General features: G+C 51.1%; 7 protein-coding genes across 7 annotated transcripts; all 7 read left to right on the top strand.

The window, feature by feature from the left end:
• Nucleotides 1-285: 285 nt before the first annotated feature.
• On the top strand, nucleotides 286-1234 carry COCVIDRAFT_106600 (hypothetical protein; the record flags this gene model as incomplete). Its single annotated transcript, XM_014698366.1, has 3 exons — nucleotides 286-511; nucleotides 599-937; nucleotides 1002-1234. 3 exons carry the CDS (start codon nucleotides 286-288, stop codon nucleotides 1232-1234), a joined length of 798 nt encoding a protein of 265 aa, XP_014553852.1.
• Nucleotides 1235-2946: 1712 nt separating this feature from the next.
• On the top strand, nucleotides 2947-3854 carry COCVIDRAFT_106590 (hypothetical protein; the record flags this gene model as incomplete). The annotated part of the gene is made up of 2 exons (XM_014698365.1): nucleotides 2947-3341; nucleotides 3419-3854. 2 exons carry the CDS (start codon nucleotides 2947-2949, stop codon nucleotides 3852-3854), a joined length of 831 nt encoding a protein of 276 aa, XP_014553851.1.
• Nucleotides 3855-5037: 1183 nt separating this feature from the next.
• Nucleotides 5038-6495, top strand: COCVIDRAFT_29001 (hypothetical protein; the record flags this gene model as incomplete). The annotated part of the gene is made up of 1 exon (XM_014698364.1): nucleotides 5038-6495. The coding sequence occupies one exon, from the start codon at nucleotides 5038-5040 to the stop codon at nucleotides 6493-6495; it is 1458 nt and encodes a 485-aa protein (XP_014553850.1).
• A 987-nt stretch (nucleotides 6496-7482) lies between these two features.
• On the top strand, nucleotides 7483-8356 carry COCVIDRAFT_106603 (hypothetical protein; the record flags this gene model as incomplete). Its single annotated transcript, XM_014698363.1, has 3 exons — nucleotides 7483-7907; nucleotides 8024-8154; nucleotides 8262-8356. The coding sequence occupies 3 exons, from the start codon at nucleotides 7483-7485 to the stop codon at nucleotides 8354-8356; spliced, it is 651 nt and encodes a 216-aa protein (XP_014553849.1).
• A 1762-nt stretch (nucleotides 8357-10118) lies between these two features.
• Nucleotides 10119-11901, top strand: COCVIDRAFT_28999 (glycoside hydrolase family 79 protein; the record flags this gene model as incomplete). Its single annotated transcript, XM_014698362.1, has 2 exons — nucleotides 10119-10935; nucleotides 10988-11901. 2 exons carry the CDS (start codon nucleotides 10119-10121, stop codon nucleotides 11899-11901), a joined length of 1731 nt encoding a protein of 576 aa, XP_014553848.1.
• Nucleotides 11902-13472: 1571 nt separating this feature from the next.
• Nucleotides 13473-14868, top strand: COCVIDRAFT_40173 (hypothetical protein; the record flags this gene model as incomplete). The annotated part of the gene is made up of 3 exons (XM_014698361.1): nucleotides 13473-13576; nucleotides 13658-14304; nucleotides 14360-14868. 3 exons carry the CDS (start codon nucleotides 13473-13475, stop codon nucleotides 14866-14868), a joined length of 1260 nt encoding a protein of 419 aa, XP_014553847.1.
• A 2617-nt stretch (nucleotides 14869-17485) lies between these two features.
• Nucleotides 17486-17686, top strand: COCVIDRAFT_106598 (hypothetical protein; the record flags this gene model as incomplete). Its single annotated transcript, XM_014698360.1, has 1 exon — nucleotides 17486-17686. The coding sequence occupies one exon, from the start codon at nucleotides 17486-17488 to the stop codon at nucleotides 17684-17686; it is 201 nt and encodes a 66-aa protein (XP_014553846.1).
• Between the last annotated feature and the right edge of the window lie 501 nt (nucleotides 17687-18187).

Raw genomic sequence — 18187 nt, 5'->3', positions numbered from 1 at the left:
TACATAGAAATGATGAGCAATGAGCAATGTTAAGACCAGACCGCATTTGTAGTATCTGCTCATCCCAAGTTGTGCGTTGACCGACTGACCGAATCGAGCAAAATACCGACTGACCAACGAACCAACCACAAGTCACTGCCGCGGCGAAGATGGGCACGTGAGCTTGGACCCTGAGGCGCGCGCTTTCTCAGGTGGGCCTAAGTATACCGCCCCTCTCTCGACTTTCGGGGATCAATCGCCACGTCTCAATCCTCGTTGTTTTTTTACTCCCTCCAGATCGCAATCATGAGTACTGTCGAGACGGTCACTCAGCACCCCGTGATTACTGCGGAAAATGTCCTGCGCCTATTTCCCGAAGTAAACACTTCCCTCATCGGAGGATCGCACAACTCTGCAACAAATGACAATGCGCTGCAAGGCTACGATGAGGAGCAGATACGGCTGATGGACGAGGTGTGCATTGTCTTGGACAATGACGACTTGCCCATTGGTAGCGCGACCAAGAAACTGTGTAAGTGTTTGCGCACAGCATAGCCCAAGGGGCACGGCGACTGAGAACGACCAATTGTGTAATTCTGGGCATTGCTGATATAGACAGGCCATCTCATGGAGAACATCGACAAAGGCCTCCTCCATCGTGCATTCTCCGTCTTCCTCTTCGATTCCAAAAACCGTCTACTTCTCCAGCAACGTGCGACCGAGAAAATCACGTTCCCAGACATGTGGACAAACACATGCTGCTCACACCCGCTAGGCATACCTGGAGAGACGGGTGTCGGACTTGAAGAGTCGGTTCAGGGTGTGCGTCGCGCAGCAGTACGCAAGCTCCACCATGAGCTTGGTATCAAGTCCGAGCAGGTGCCCATTGACGACTTCAAGTTTCTTACGCGGATACACTACAAGTCGCCCAGTGATGGTGTTTGGGGCGAGCATGAGAGTAAGTTTTTCTAATGTCAAGGGGCACCAACGGCGTCGCGGACGAGTACTCACAACCGTTTTAGTTGACTACATCTTGTTCATGAAGGCCGATGTCGACCTTGACATCAACCCCAACGAAGTCCGGGATTCAAAATGGGTATCCCAAGAGGATCTAAAGGCCATGTTCCAGGACAAGTCGCTCAAGTTCACACCATGGTTCAAGCTCATCTGTGAGAGTATGCTGTTCGAGTGGTGGAACCACCTCGACTCCGGACTGGAGAAGTATATGGGAGAGACGGAGATTCGGCGTATGTAAAAGGCAGTGGTGGACTGCGCTCTGTGAAGTGGGCAGTATTGCAAGTGAGCACAGTCGCAAACTCCGAGACCAATCGTCCGTGTCGAATCTAAGGTTCCGCGTTAGACCACACCGGGCTCCGAAGTGAGGCGACGCATGCATGCAGGCTCGGCGCCCATAGATATCAAGTTTCCGATAATATCCCCGTCATCAATGGTTTACATTTTCATAGACCCCACGCCAATTACTCATCTGGCTTTATCGTGCGTACATCAGCATCTACTACCCCTCTCTTATCGTTGTGTCGTCGCAAGCTTGGTCATGTTAACCAGCCACTAGCAGCGCCTCTGGCTGTTTAGCTTTGCCTAGCAGAATGACTGGCAGCCTAATCTATGCCGATACGAGTCTGATCTTGCGTTGAACTGCTGGGTATAGAGTAATGGGGAATTTCAATGATCTACCGGGCTGGATGATGGCTCTGAAATTGCCTACTCCGGGAGGTCCAGCCGAGGTCAGCGCTACCATGCTTCCTCTTCATCCACACAGATGCTCACAGTACATACGCCACTGTCAATGCCACATCACTTGCGCTCCTCATTCCACCGCTGATCGCATGTAAATAACAAAGCAAAGCAATGAAAATGAGCAAATACGTGCACACATAATGTACGCGTTGAGCCGCATCGGGCCGACATGCAGCTGAGGTCACAAGACGAATGATAACGGAAAGACGCTTAGTAGCCAGGCAGATGGTTCCGTAATGACTAGATGCTGCTCGGCATAGGTGAAGCATGACCTTGGCCTCCACCCGAGGATGCTGGGGTGCTCCACAGATGGGGGGTAGCCGTGGAACTATATCAGTATGCTGATGTCCCCCCATCTCTGGCTCTTGTTGAAGAGGCATTACGTCTACTACCACTGGAGCAAGTCAATCATTGCTCGTCATCTCACGTCAAGCACGCTTGAGTGACTACTGCAATACCCCCACGATACACGCCTTCGGCTGCAACCGGACATTCTCACGACACACTGCTGCTGCGGCTCGACGTTGGCCAAGCATCGTACAGCTGTGCTGTCAGTGCTCTTGTGACAGCCCCCTCAACGAGTAAAAAGCAACTCGCACGCCTTGGGCCAGCCATACATCAACGGACACCAGTCCACGTACACGGGCTTGATACATCGATAACCCAACACGTATACTATCGGTGCAGGAAGATCCCGTCGCTCGGGTCCCCTTTCTACCAGCAACACTGAATTCAAAAGGGAGCTCATCGAGCCTCACCCATTGATGTCGGTTGATCTGCGTCAAGCTTTTACCTCTCTACGCTACCCATCTCGAGTCGAAACTGTCTCGAGATCGCAGCTCTCCAAAGTCCATACAGGAGATTTAAATCGTCCTGCTCATACCTAAACACCATCAGCTAGGAAGTCGAGAAAAGGTATACCATAATGGCAGGCAATCTACGGTCAAGGCTCCTGCTCAGCCCACGACGACCCATATCATCCACAACCAGACTAATTATATCCATCTAGTAGCGTTGTTTGAACTCCAGGTTTCTTTCTAGACACACTGTGGTTCAAGTGACTAACCCCCCCAACCTTTCGACGAGCCTGATAACTTAGCCCTGCGGGGAACACTTCACGGTGGCTTATTCCACGACTGTCCCAATTACCAAACGAAGCGGCAGATCCCATTTGAATACTAGTAGAAGCTTACCCACGAAACCGCAATCATGGCGAAAACCTTGTCGCCCATTACGCCAGTCGGTTGTAGTTTTGCAGGAGAAGCAAAATCCTCCAACTTGAAGTCTGCCACGATCAGGGCCAATGAAGTCCCTGGTAGCATCAAGATTGTGAAGCAAAAGCCCACCGCTCCTGCCTTGCCTCCGCTTACGCATGATGTCCGTGTCGTGACCCTTGCCGAGTACAAGCAAGCTGCTCGTTGTCTGGCCGAGGCCTTTAACCAGGATGAGGTGGTCAGGTACTTTGTCGATGTACCTGACCTTGCCCACTGGACTGAAGAGCGAAAGTTTGCTTTGCATGTCGAGATTCTCGAATACATCACGTATGCTCACATCCTCAAGGGAATGGTGACTACGGTTGGAGACTTTGAAGCAGTTGCGCTGTGGTAAGTTCATCAATTAATTAAACATTTTGGTACCAATTTTGCAAGGGATCATCAGGCTTACATGTACATTTCTATAGGATGCCACCAGGCCAGAACATGGATGACTATCTCACCATATTCCGCTCTGGCATGTGGCGCCTGAACTTCCGCCTGTCGGCCGAAGGCAAGCGTCGCTTCTTTGGCGAGTTCATCCCCCTTCTCCACGACACGATGCATACCACGCTCGGCGATCGAGAACTCGAGGCCTGGTACTTGGTATACATTGGCACTAGGCCTAGTGGGCGTGGAAAGGGCCATGCCCGCAAGCTCATTGAGCACGTCACGAAGCTGGCGGATCGTGAGGGCAGGCCGTGTTACTTGGAGTCGAGTAACGAGGCTAACCCCCCGATCTACCGCAAGTTTGGCTTCCAGGTGACGAGAAGGGTTAACCTTCAGAGGGGTGGAAAGAATATTCCCATGGATATCATGGTGAGAGAGCCCCATATGACGGAGGAGAAGAAGGGTGGCATGTAAGGTAGTTTTAGTTGGTGGGGTAGGATTGATCGTGAACAAACAGTAAAGCACCGGTTCAACAGGTGACTTTTGAGGGGTAAGATGCAAGCTAGGAGATGCTGGCTTTGTGTAGTGTCCTTCAACAGGGCCTACCCAGTGGGGAGTTTTTTTCTCTCTCTTGCACAGGTTTCTTTTCATACATATTTTAGATTACACTCGTTACTGTGGGGTTACAAGGAAACAAAGTGGTGACACAAATGCTTACAGCTCTCCTGAACCATTGCTTATTGTGAGTGATGACGTTTGTAAGAGATAAATTGGAAGGCTCTTGACGCGACAAGTGTATTGGCGTAGTCGAATGGTGTGAGCATGAGGCGTTTCAGCAGCAATTGTGTGTGGCAGCGTCGCAATGGCAGTAGAGCATGAAGCCGGAAGTGGGGGAGGGGGGGGGGGGGGGGTACGAGTATCGAGTCGAGATGGAAAATACCCCGAAGATATGTAGTCGCTGACGCGGATCGTAATATGTAAAGTAGCACGTGGTGCCGGGGGTCCATGGGCTTATCATGGCAAAAGCAAAGAAGGGTAAGAAGATTACACGAGAGATTAGCGGTGGAGCTTGGTAGTGGGCAGTGCTGGCAGGCTTCACGACAAATTGCGGTGTCATGAAACACGCACTGCCGACGGTATCGCTGACCCAGTTGCCAAACCTGTCGCGTCTTCATCTCCTCGCTCCCTGATTGTTCACCCCTTCTCGTCCAATACTGTCGTTGTTCGTTGCCCGCTGCCTACGCTCGTTGTACGCCTGCTGCTGCTGCTGCACTGTTGCACCATTGCAAGGCCTTTTTTTGCTTTCGCCTACGTAGCCTTGCACCGCTTCAACCCCCCCCCCTCCCTCGTGATCCATCCCCAATTCTTTTACCCTTTCATCCCGAATCCGCCTAATCGATAAAAAAAAAGTGGTGTCTCCCCACTCGGTCCGCATCCGCAACGCTACCTAACGCACCCCGCAAGTCTCGCCCAGCAACGCGTCGACGGCCTGCTGAAGCCAATCGTCCGCCTTGCCAGCTCACGCCCAGCGAAAGACTTTGCTGGAGCCTGCCGTTGCATTCCACGTACCATTCACTTATTGCGCCCCTATCAGCCTGCTCTCACCCTCCTCTGATCGCTGCTGTTTCTTCCTCCTTCCTCTTCTGTTCTTGTCGTCATGGTCACCCAACGCAGGTACTCCGTTACAGGCCAAACACCACCCGACGACGCCGAAGCCATGAAGGCGCGCTCGCCCAAGCTCCAGTCTCTCGATACCAGCGTCCAAACGCCGCCCTGTGGATACTGTGACGCCGCGGCGGAATTGAGCGCCAGCGGCGATGACGGCGCATCCGAGCAGCGGAGAGGGAGGAAGATGGGCCCCAACGGCACCATTGTACGCACATCGAGCAAACGATCCGCTACCCAGCTGCCCTCGCCCAACTCGCCCTCACAGCAGCTGCCGCAAAAGATTCCGCGGTACCGACTGTGCCATGACGAGCACGCCGACGTTGACATGGACTCGGACACGGACTCGGGTTCGGATGGCACGGACGGGCTGGGCGATGGGAGCGAGCTCGACGACGACCATGGTCTGGAAAGCCGGGCAACGTCTGTCCCCTCAACGCCCGACCATTCACTTGGATGCAGTGCGCTGGGCTTGCCCGAGGCCACGCGCCTCGAAGGGCTGCGGCTGTATGCGGAAGAGAGACCAGACGACGAGCACATGGAAGACTATGCACTGTCACCCCCGCATTCGAGAAACAACAGCGTCAACCGCACGCAGTTTGATGGTGCCAGCGTACTGCAGGCAGAGTGGGCGGCACATATTGCGATGCACAAGGACAAGTCGGAAACAGTGCATATTGAGAATATCGAAAACATCCAACCCGTCGAGAACGCCGAACCCGTCGAAGACATCGAACCCGCCGAAGACGTCCAGACAACCCCGACCGATATCGGGCAACCGCTGCCCACCGACACCACGCACGATCCTCTTACCTTTATCACGCTGCCCCCCGAAATCCGACACCAAATCTACCGCTGCTGCGAAAACCTCGTCGTCGATAAACCGCTCGTATACTGCATCTCGACCTTCAACGGCGAGATGCAACACCCGCTCGCCTCCGTCTCCCGACTCGTACGCTCAGAAGCACTTGCGATATTCTACAGCTACAATCTCTGGGTCATCAAGGTAGAATTCCGCATGATGTACGAAGCGTTCCGGGACTGGATCATCCGGCTAGGAGAAGGCGCAGGGCTCCTCCGTCTCATCGCCTTATCCGTGCGGGGCTCGCTGTTCAAGCCCAAGAAGAGCCACGGACAAAGCGTACTGATTCACGGGCATTTGGTTCAACTTGCACCGGGCATTATCGGGCCGGCGGCGGGATCAAGAGAGGAGCTGTATTGTCCGCCGGATGGCGATGCAAGTTTTAAGATTGATCTGAGTGAGAAGCATGCGGGGGGTATGGTACAACTTGTACGGAACGATGGGACGAGTGAGGCGGGGGAGAAGGCGAGGGTGTTTCTTAGTAAGATGGTTGAAGGGCTTTGGGAGAAGAGGAGGGCGGGGACGCTGAATGGACAGGATTGGATTACCATGGTGGATAGTTTTTTGTCGTTTATTGGGGGGTGGTGACGTTTGGATCTTTTTGGATTTGATCTCACGTCTGGTGTGTCTGATGAGGAACGGGAAGAGGAAAACAAAACAGGTGTATTTGGAGGGACTTGATGATAAGTTTTTTGGGCAATCTTTTTGTTTGTTTGAAGGAGGATTCAATCATCTTTTGCGGAGTTTATAATGTTAATGAATAGCGGATCTGGGAGGAAAGAAATCTTTTATGGGGGGGGGGGGGGGGTAAGTAACATGTCCAAAGCGGATTTATAAAGCGGGTTTTTTTGTTGTTGTCTTGTTAATTTCAAGGGAGAAGTTGCATGTTTTTGTTTTTGATCTCTACTTTGCACCTTTTTTCTTTCAAAACATATTTCTGTTATCCCTCTCCCTTTCTTTTTATTTTGGTTATTGCGAGTAAAGCAGTTTATACTAGTTTCACAAGTTGTTGTTTTTTCGCGATTTATAATATATACCCCTTTTTTTTATTTGGGCGTACGGTCTGTATTGTAACCGTATTTACCGTATTTACCTTGCCCTACTACCCCTTTAAAAATTGGGCTTGGGTAATGCTGTGTGTGGTCCAATGAGAAAAATCGTGTATACGGATATTATGTTAGTACTAAGTGATTGGCGAATGAAAGACCTCGATTAAAAGGGGTGTTCAGCTCTCTCTCTCTCTCTCTCGGAAGACGGAAGGACGGGAAGGACAGGCATGGGATGTGTGGTTGTTTGATTTGAACAGGCCATTGAGCAAGTGGAGCATTCCGGGGTTCCGGGCTTTGGGCCTCCTCATCCGGACATTTTCTCACTCTGTTTGTAAGACCGGGGGGGGGAGGGTGCGTGCACATTTGTGATTTTGTACGGGATAAAACTGCCCATAAAGATTCTCTTTCACAACTGATGAAGAAGCGGAATGCGATAACTAGTCTACACTCTTTTCCATTGTAATCCTCACCTTTGTTTGTTTCTTCTAATTTATTTCGCGGTCACGGCGAAACCCGCTCGCGGACAATGCACCTCCTACTCACGCTCTCGCTGGTGCTAGGCGCCCTAACGACGCTCTTCTACACGCTCGAGTCCCGTCTCGAGTCCTTCTACATCTTCACGCCGGAGTCGCTGCACGCACTCAGTCTCTCGGCAATTGAGCGCCACGGCAACGATACCGCGGCCGTCGTATCCTACATTGTCGACTCGCTGTCGGCGTCGCACCCGCAGCATGTTAATCTCGATGAGGAGTGGGTGTTTAATAATGCAGGGGGCGCAATGGGGGCCATGTATATTATACATGCGAGTGTGACGGAGTATCTGATTGTGTTTGGGACGCCCGTGGGCACAGAGGGGCATACGGGACGGCATACTGCGGATGATTATTTTCATATTCTCAAGGGCGAGCAGTTGGCGTATGCGCCGGGTAAGGGGGTTTATGAGGCCGAGAGGTGAGTCTCTTTCCTGTTGTTTGTTGTTGTTGTTGTTGTTGTTGTTGGGTGGAAGGAAGGAGCGGTTTTAAGTGTTGTTAGTATGAGTGGTTTTGCTGACGAACGATGGAAAATAGGTATCCTCAGGGTAGCGTGCACCATCTTCGCCGCGGCGAGGTGAAGCAGTACAAGATGGACGGAGAGTGCTTTGCGCTCGAATATGCGAGGGGATGGATTCCACCCATGTTGGGATTCGGATATGCTGATAGTAAGTTTCTTCCTGCCGTCCTTCCCCCTATTTCCAAAGACTGGGCCAAGGAGGAATAAACTTTTGTTCGGGAAAGTTGTGGCTGACTGTTTGATTTCTGTTGATAGCTTTTACGAGTACCTTGGATTTCCCGACCTTGTGGCGCACGACGGTGATTACGGGACGCGAGATGATCGCTAATTTGCTCAAGGGGAAGTTGTAGCAAGGCTTGTGTCTTGGCTACCTAGGCAGAGGGTGAGAGCGAGGACTTTGTCGTAGGAGTTGGTAGATATTTGGGTGGAGAAAAAGACAGGCAGTGTGCATGTATATAAAAACACCAGTAAATCAGCCTGTGAAAACCCCGGATTGTGTATACTCCTTCATGTCAATCTATATGTCGTAATTGCAGGGAGAAAAGGACTCAATATTCAATATATTGGGGCGATGCTATTTAAACTTTGAGCAGCAAGCGGATTACCAGAAGCGTCAGAAACAAGCTTTTCCCATGCTGCACGCTCGCGCGATTTTAACTTTCGCCGCACAACGTTTATTTGAGCGAGCAAAAAGGAAGCGCATCATAGAAAACGCATCAGGGCTCTCGACCTGGGCCTAGATCTGGTATAAGCGAGTGAGAACGATAGCGGGGTCTACGGATGGCTAAAGGTGAAACGTCTGTGCCAGAGGCATCCGCAGCATCCGACTCTGGCGGTTGTGGCACGACTCGGGATGTTACTATAATAGGGTGCAGGGGGCTAGGAGCAGCAGAGGGAACTGAGGCAGCCACATGCGCAACTGGACGGCTGAATGGTTGGACGGGAGGAGGGCACTAGTGGGCATTATGAAGCAGCGCGTATCCGGACGAAGGACTGGAGCAAGGCATTGGAGGGTTTGTTCGTCCAGGGTCTTGGATGTACGGATAGCCAAATAGGGTAGGCAGGTGAGTAAAACAAGAACAAGATGTTGGTGATGATATCAAGTGGTCATGACGAAAAGAGACGAGTTGGCAGAAACAGGTGGCTGGTGTTTGTCTGCATGCAGATGGTGGCTGGTGGCTGGTGGCTAAAGCGGAAAGTGCAAAGCGCAGCGTGGAAAGTGGGGGGCAACTGCAGTCGGAAGGAGCGAGTGGTGCATGAGCAGGAACCGGGCTAGGCAATAAAATCAAGCCTTTTCCACCCGCTTGGGAAACACAACCAAGGCAGTGCGCACTCCATGACGAGGAGGGGGGACAACCTGGAATCAAGATGGGACGAAAAGAAAAGAAAAGAAAAAATATCTTCACAGCACACATGCTCGCATATCCCACGTCGGAGCAGACCTGGAACCCACGACGATAAGCAGGCGGGCTGCACGCCATCAATGAGCAAGCAGCGGGCGGATCAGGGCAGATGGCGCGTCAGATTGGCGGCTCTGCAGATCCGAGGCATGGCCAAGGTCCACCATGTCGCCCAGAGCTGACGCGGATTTTTCTTCTCTTCCCCAGCACAACGCGCAACACCACTACTCGGGGCCCACTTGGCCGGCGTCTCGCACTGGGCCTCGCTCTCCGCTGCTGTTTCGGCCGGCGTCAACGAGGGCGCGTCGTGATGTCATGCTCGTCAAAGGCGGTACTTCTCTGGCTTGGGCCCGGCGTCGCGGCTGGGTTCCAGTTTGGGGGTGACGCATGTCAAGTGCAATCAATTGCCTTTACAGCCCTCTAACCGCTTACCTACTTACATCCAAACATAGTGCCTTCTTGCTCTGATAAGCCTGCTCCTCCGCCCCCGGCCTCCCGCCTGCCCGTCCGTCCGCTTCTGTCTTGCATGCCTCCTGCTGCCTCCTCCTCCTCCTCCTTCCCGCCCGCACTTTAACCTCGACGCTTTTACAATTTACCCTTTGGCCCCAGCCTCCCCTGTTGCTGTCTTTCGTTTTTGCGCGCTTGTCCCTTCGTCCACGACCACCGCCCACTCGTTGGCTGCCATTGAGGCCCTTGGTCCCACGCTGTGACCATGTTTTCCCCAAGATCCACAGCCACCACCCTCGCAGTGGCCCTCCTCTCGCTCCCCACCACAAGAGCCCAGTCCCTATCCATATCGCCAAACACAAAGGCCCCAAAAGATGCCTCCGACTACATCAACCCTTCATTCGCTGGTTTTGGCATCGAGCCTTCCAACCTGTTTTCCTTTACTGGTGGTGACCAGATTAACCAGTTTTCCGTCAAACTCCTACAGAACCTCGCAGACTACTCTGGCGCCCCCCCTCACATCCGCCTCGGAGGAAACACACAGGATTACATGCTTTTCGAGGCAGACAACCAACGCTTCGCATGGAACGCCAACAAGAACTCACAAGCACAGGGCACCAAGGCTGCTGACTCCATGATTATTGGTCCCAACTATTTTACTGCCCTGGACCGGTTCCCCAAGGATACCCCCGTCACCTTCGGCCTCAACATGGCTTACATGGAGAGCGACTGGGAAACTCGCATCACCGACATGGCAAAGGGCGCCATCGATGGTATGAAAAATGTCAAGTTGTATTCGTTCGAAGTTGGCAACGAGCCCGACCTGTGGCTGCAGAACATGTTCCGCGCTGGCGCATGGAGCGGAAGCACATACACAACCCAATGGCTCGACCGCTGTGAAGTTGTCTACGAGCGCGTGCTCAAGGATGCTAACCTCCCCTCGTCCTTTTTCGAGGCTCCTGCAACTGCCTCTACCATCGGCACCACCTTTGAGATTGCCCAGCTGGTTGACGATGGCATCATGGAAGGCAGGAATGGCGACAACTTCCTCGCTACCTGGAACCAGCACGACTACTACTATTGTATGTCAACATGTCCCCCCATCTAGCCGCCAGCTATATTAACAATTTGCAGTTATTGGAGTTACACCAACTCCTCTTACTCTTGATGAACTAATGGATCTCGACACCACTAACGTCCAGTTCAAGTACTGGGAGAAGCAAGTCGGCATCGCCCTGAAAACCGGCCTCCCCTATGTCCTGCGTGAAATGAGCTCTGTAGGCCCTATTGGTATGCCCTTTGTCAGCGATGTTTTTGGCGCTGCCCTCTGGACCATGAACTTTTTCCTCTACGCCGCTACCATCGGCATCTCTTCTGTACAAATGCACATGACCGACAACTCAAACGCCAGTGCTTGGCAACCTATTCCCATGTATGGCCGCGACACCAGCTTTGTCCGCCCTCAGTACTACGCCCACGCTGCCATTGCCCAAATCATTGGTAACGGCAACGGAACTACCCAGATCAAGGCTGAAAGCACAAGCGATGTTGGTGCTGGCTACGACGGTCGCATCCGTGTTTACAGCGCCTACGCAAATGACAAGCTGCAGTCTGTCACCATGATCAACGCCAAGCAAGTCAATGCTTCCTCTTCAACCAAGAACAGCTTTACATTCAACCTCAACCTTGGCTCTGACAACGCAAACAAGGAAGTCTTCATTTCCTATCTGACCGCCCCTGGCGCCGACTCTCAAACTGATGTTACTTGGAACGGCATGAAGTACGATGACGTTACTGGCGAATCTTCTGTCGTCGATAGTACCGTTGTCGTCACTACCGCCGATGGCTCCGGCAAAATCACCGTCCCTGTCCGGGATAGTGAGGCTGTCGTTGCAAATATTGGCAATCAGCTGGGTGTCAATGCTGTAATCAAGCCAGATGGTACACAGTCCAAGAAGAGTAGTGCTGCTTCGAGGTCTGTCAGCAGCGCTGGTTTCGCTGCTATCACCGGCATGTTGGCTGTGTTGGTTGGTCTGGCGGTAGTGTAATGAGTGGTGTGGGCTAGCTGTCTAGCCGTGTACGACTTTTTCCTTGACTCTCCGTCTCTCCTTTTTTTCGCTCCGTCTCTCTGCATCCATTTCCTTATCTCTCTCTCTCATCACAAGACTTGCATCATGGACCTTGCATATGCATTATGACTGGCGTTTTCTTTTGGTTTTAGGTCTTCCGGGAATATTTCTATTTGCATTGTTGTTGTTCAATCAAAAAGACAACTTGGATTAATGGGTTAGCAATTGGAAAGGGCGTAGTAATAAGGGCGTCTAGAGTTGTGTGTACGTGGATATAGAGTACGTTGACATGTACGTACCGATATGGCAGGTGTGTGACAGTGTCAACTGAAAGTGTACTTGTACAGTACATGTGACTTTTATTTCTTGAAAATCATCGCAATACATCCAGTTAAAGTTTATTCTTCGTATTCAATTGATGTCAAAACGGTCCCGCAAGCCAGAACCAATACACTCGACGAATATGTTATGAGTGTGTTTGTTGTGGCAGACCTGATATGACAAGGCCTGTTGCTCTTACTGTATATGGTATTTCATATATCTTACTATTGGTATTTGCTCCTCTACCAAATTAGGCTTCTAGGCTGATTGACGCACTGAGCCACAGGGTATGCCATTTGAATGATGGGTGTGCGAGGATAAGGGGTATACGAATGTACATCTTCCTGCAAAAGAAACAGGTACAAAGGCTAGAACGCTGAAGTAAATGGATGGTTTCATAGCATTGGATCCGCTACGTCCGTGACTTGATTGGTGTCTTCGGAGTAATTAGATGTAACTGAAATCTTGGAACGACACTGGAGAGGTATACGGCGTTGGCTATGTATCATCTTAAGTACCCTGGCTGTCCGGTTTTTCCTATTTATCTACTCTTTCTTTCTTTAGATTCATAGAGAAGGTTGCCAGTGACCTCTTAGCTGACATTCTCACGTGATTAATCGCTAGCTAAAGAGTGACGTTCCCACGCTAACATCGTAGCATCGATGAAATGAACAGTAGCAAACATTCTCAGACTATCGATTCCATCTCTAGCAGACCATACAAGCGGGGTAAAAACACTGACGATCAGCAACGGCTATCGGATCGCATAGTACGTCTTGGCGACTCTGCTACTCGATCCTATCGCATCACGACCACCCACTACCCTACCACTAGACGTGAAACACATCAAGATCTCTAAACCCTAAAACGGCAATTTTCCAAAACATCCATGTTCTCGTCAAAGAAACCTAGCAAATGAGTCAGGTCTGACGTAACCCTTGGCGCCTTTACAATGACATCATAGCATCTTCCAAAAAATTTCCCACCCCCAAGCTCCACCCACACTTCACGCGCGATCAAATGCTTCCCCTTGTGCCGGCGATCCGAAAGTCTCAGTTATCGAGCGGGAAAAAAAAGAGCTGATGACGAATGATGCGCAGCTTGTTTTGGACAGCAAAGGTTGATAGAGGTCATGAGCTGCAAACTGTTATCTTAGAGCGTGTTGGCACCGCTACTTTGACAAACCTCTTTTCGCTGCGCGTGAAGGTTTTTCCTTATTTTTCAGCACCATGAAGTTTCGCGATAGAAGACACAACCAATACAAGGATGATGGTGATGAGGAGAAGCCGCCGGAGCAGGTAGGCCTTCGTGATCGGCTTGCTCACTTTACATGGTATGTGTATTTTGACGTTAGCAACACAAAAAAAAAGTTTGTCGTCGCTTCGGAAAGTTAGGCTGACACAAGGAACAATAGGACATGGTTTGCGTGCACAATGTCTACAGGATCCCTTGCTGTGGTATTAGGAAATACGCCAAACAAGTTTACGGGGCTACAAACTATCGGCAAAGTCGTCTTCGTCTTCGATTTAGTCCTTTTCGTCCTGTTCAGCTTATGCATGCTCACCCGTTTCTTACTTGTTCCCCGGAAACTCCTCGAGTCCCTGCATCATCCGGTCGAAGGCCTCTTCTTCGGCACGTACTGGGTGTCCCTCGCGCTGATTCTGAATTGCACGTACATCTACGGTGACTCGGCGACGGGGCCGTGGCTGACCAAGGGACTCGAAGTTACGTACTGGATGTACTGCGCTGCAGCGTTTCTTGTCGGACTGTTACAATATTCCATGTTTTTCCGTCTTGAGCGACTTAATGTTGCTGATGCTGTTCCCGCCTGGATCTTTCCTATTTACCCTCTACTTGTAGTGGGAACGCTGGCTGGGACTATATTGCCAGGTCAGCCTCCGGGTGCGAGCTGGAAGATTTTCGTGAGCGCCATCATGTTCAAGGGACTTGCGTGGTTGGTTTCGTTCTTGCTATACGGTCTTTATATGCAGCGTCTTATGACGCATGCTTTGCCCTCTCCATCTACTAGACCGGGCATGTTTGTTTCTGTTGGTCCAGCAGGTAAGTCTTTAGTCTCCCTAAGGATAGTCTACCGTCTTCGTGCTAACATCTGCAGGCTACACTGCTGCCGGACTCCTTTCGCTCGCGAATCAAGCACCAGATCAAGTCCCAGCAAACTACTTGACAACTATTTCTGTTCCCGACGGCGAAATCTTGCGCATTATCGGCATCGTCGCTGGTCTTTTCGTTATACTGTTCGCGTACTGGTTCTTCCTCGTCACAACCATTGCCGTCATAGCCGGAGCTCGCAAAATGTCGTTTACGCTAAACTGGTGGGCTTTTATTTTCCCAAATGCCGGACTCACGCTCGCGACAATACAAGCAGGGAAGGTGCTCAAGAGTGAAGCTATTAATGGCGTGGCGAGCGCACTGACTCTATTACTTGTGATCATGTGGCTCATCACGGCCGTGTTCTGTGCTCGCGCACTGTTCCTCGGACAGATCATGTGGCCTGGGAAGGACGAGGACAAAACCATGGCTGACATGCCTTGGGGCTGGAAGGGTAATAAGGGAGATGCTAGAGCTAGCAAGGTTAGGCCAGCGAGATTAGATGATGATGTCTAGTTTTGGATATATGAGCGTGGCATTAGCGAGGAGTATAGTAGGCGCTTTGAACATATAGGGAACATTATGCTTTGTCGTAATTAGGAAATTTATTTTGATGCACTTGTCGTTTTTTGTACTCTGCTCCTGATTAGACCGGAGATTGTTAAGTTCTCATTATAGGATCCCGGCGAAAGGACCAAAGTTCTCTCATCACAACTTTTGTATTCGGGGAGCGTTGACATCAGAACATTTCTTGAACAAAACAAACTTTCTTACGGATACTCCCGCCTCACATCTGCCGTTAGCACTGAAAGTATAAGCAACGGGTTAACGCGACATCAAAAGTCAATTCGAACTTGGGTCTAACGTAATCACGTCCTTTCCCCGCAAAAAAAAAGAAAAACCATGTCGGCGCTTGCTTCGTAAATCATTTTTTTTTAACTTTATCAATCTTCATGTTCAGAACCCAGTCATGTCTTGCTCCTCTCTCTCTCTCTCTCATGCTAACTAAGAACCGTTTTACAAAGTTTGGTCGCGCTAGGTACCTTGTTTCTCGCTGGCGCCGCCAACGTAGCACTTCGTGTGGAAGAAAAGCAAAACATACGGTTCTCGTATCATATGATCTGTAGCTGTACCTGATATTGTAAGAGGTCATTCGGGGGTATATTGGTATTATGCTGGTTCGGGCGTTGCCCCCGGGTACCGTAGAATAGAAGTATGGCTTGAATGGTCATGCTTTGAACGGTCACGGGTTTAAAAGAAAGGGGAAGTATTGGCGGAGGGTTGACGGAAGGTTCTTGGATGCGTTTCTTGGCATGTACAGTTTGTTAGATTAGGTTTCTCGGTGGTATTACGTGTACGGGAAGGGTTCGAGGGTTGGGTGCAAGTTAAGATAGCCGTTGGGTTGAATAGAGTTAGTGAGAGATGAGTTACGATCGCGATTCAATAGACAGTGAATGGTATACCATCAAATCGTATCCAAAAAATGCTCGATGACAACTTATTGTTCCCAAGAGGAAAAATGTTCCGCGCTTTTTCTTGGCTTCTGTCTGCAGCTATAGAGTAGCTTCCGATGTAAAGTAGAGTGGCAAAGGCCAAAACGCCACAATCAATGGCTATCAACGCCCCAACCGTGCGCAACAATAAACTATCGCGGAGCCAAAGGGTCTCGGTACCCTCTACACGAGTCGTCGAACAGTATGCCAGCTGAAAAAAGCATCACGTCTTTGTACGGACGACTAGTCTACTTGGGTTAATATACTACCTACGTGTTATGTAGCAATCGCCACGGCCATCGCGAGCTGTGAATAGAATCGTATCGAAGCTCTCGGCGCGTTTCTCGGCCCCGCCTCAAAATGCCCAGGAAGCCAGGGTATCTGGATACCAGGCCAAGCCAAAACCCCACAACCGTCATCGTGAACTGTAGTCCATCTTCACCATGATTGACAGCGACACCTTGTTTGCTTACTTTTTTTTGTCCACCTCACTACGATCAGGTTATCTCTATCCAAACACTGTCGTCCACATGGTGCACAGTCTTGCAAATCGACGAAAAGCCATCTGACTCATCTTTCGGTCTTTTGTATACACGCAAAGTCCGAACATGAAACCGCACTGACCCGTGCGGCCCAACACTTGCTCGCTAAACCCAGACAGTCTATCACGAACTCTGTTCTTTTCTTTGGGTGCAAAATGTCGATCTCCTCAATCCTCAATCCGGGGGAGGGCCGAGAAAAGCGTCGTACTTATTTAGGCAGCACGGCAAGGCGCACACATACACGCATGGCAAGGACTGGACTGGCATTCTTGCCTATCCCATATGGCGCAATCCAGCTAGGCAGAAGACCAAAAAGCCAGTGAATGACGATGATGGGTTTTTTTACGTGCTGCCCAGGCTCTTAGCAGGCGGTAGACAAGAAGGTCTAGGCCTGCGGACGCTGCGACGTGAGCGGCGCTAAAATCACGAGGACTAGGCGCCCGGGCTTGGCCTCTGGGGGGGTTTCGCTGGCGGAAAGCGGACGAGAGACGAGAGACGAGAGACGAGAGTGATATTATGGGCTTTTGGGCCAGGTGGGATGTGCGGTATTGGCATGGGCATGGGGGTGCGGGGCCTTGAACGACGTACCGCGCGCATGAACCACTTATCGCCGTGGGCCGGACGCAATAAGTCGGCACACCTCAGCTGCATCGGGGAGACTTGCCACGCGTTGTGCAGGTGCGACGCCGAATCAGCGCTGGTAAGCGGAGGAGACGGAGATAGTGCCCCGCTACCCTTGGTGGGGATGGGGCCGCTGGTTGGCTGTGTCTGGGACCGGGTGGGTAATACGGTGCTTGGATTGTCGGGGATAGGGTTTTGGGTTGGTGTGGGCTACATGGGTGGAGCTTGGGGTGGTGTGTGAGTGGCATCGTTGAGAGAGCGATAGGGCGTCTGTTTTGGCTGGGGTGGTCTGAGAGTTGACAGTATATAGATGGGTGCTTGTCCCCCCACCTCCATGACTTGGAAAGCCAGAACATCGTGAACTTTACACTCGACATCTTCATCTTCGAGTCATTCAACAAGTAACACATACTACTACTACACTACTACAACAACAACAACAACATCAACACTACTATTACCATCACCATCAATACCATGTCTTCTCCAGCACCTCAATACGTCTACGTCCCCAACCTCGTTGGAGGACAAATGCTCCGCCTCCCCATTGAAGACCTCTCTTCTGACAGCGAGTCCACCATCTCCCAACAACCCATTGCCAGCCCAACCCTCTCCTCACGATACACCCGCGACTCGTCCCCTTCGCCAAGCGTCGAGAGCGTCGAGTCCGAGGAGTGATGAGCTCATCATCCGTCCCACGTGGGGAGTAGAAGTAGACACACAGACACGAGAGAGAGAGATCGGAGAATGACGACAAAGGGCCTTTTTTTTTGGCAGCCCAAACCCACAAAAGTCCAAGAACGGCACAACAAACTGAAACTAGCGAGCGGAGAGGAAGGAGGGGAGGACCCTTTTTGCCAAGTCCCCGTTCACACACGATGCAGAAGGATAAGATTACTACCCTCCGAGTCAGTTAATTACGCGCGCACGGAAGAGAGAGAGAGAGAGAGAGAAAGAGAGACCGGAATGACATCATTTTCGGTCATTTCTCTCGTCTCTTTGTACGACCAAACCCAACCCTTTTTTTTGTTACCCAACACGACATAACGCACGCACCTCCCTTTTTCTCCTTCGTCAATTTCCAACACAGAAGAAATGACTGTGCTCATTTTCTTCCCCTGATCTTTGTCGGCCCGACAGAACGGATTGGAGAAGAATGGCCACGTGGACGTGGGTGTG

This window comes from Bipolaris victoriae, assembly GCF_000527765.1.
Source record: "Bipolaris victoriae FI3 unplaced genomic scaffold scaffold_79, whole genome shotgun sequence".
Classification (NCBI taxonomy): Eukaryota; Fungi; Ascomycota; class Dothideomycetes; order Pleosporales; family Pleosporaceae; genus Bipolaris; species Bipolaris victoriae.
Note: the sequence above shows the minus strand (reverse complement) of the source record. Positions and strands in the feature narration are given on the sequence as shown.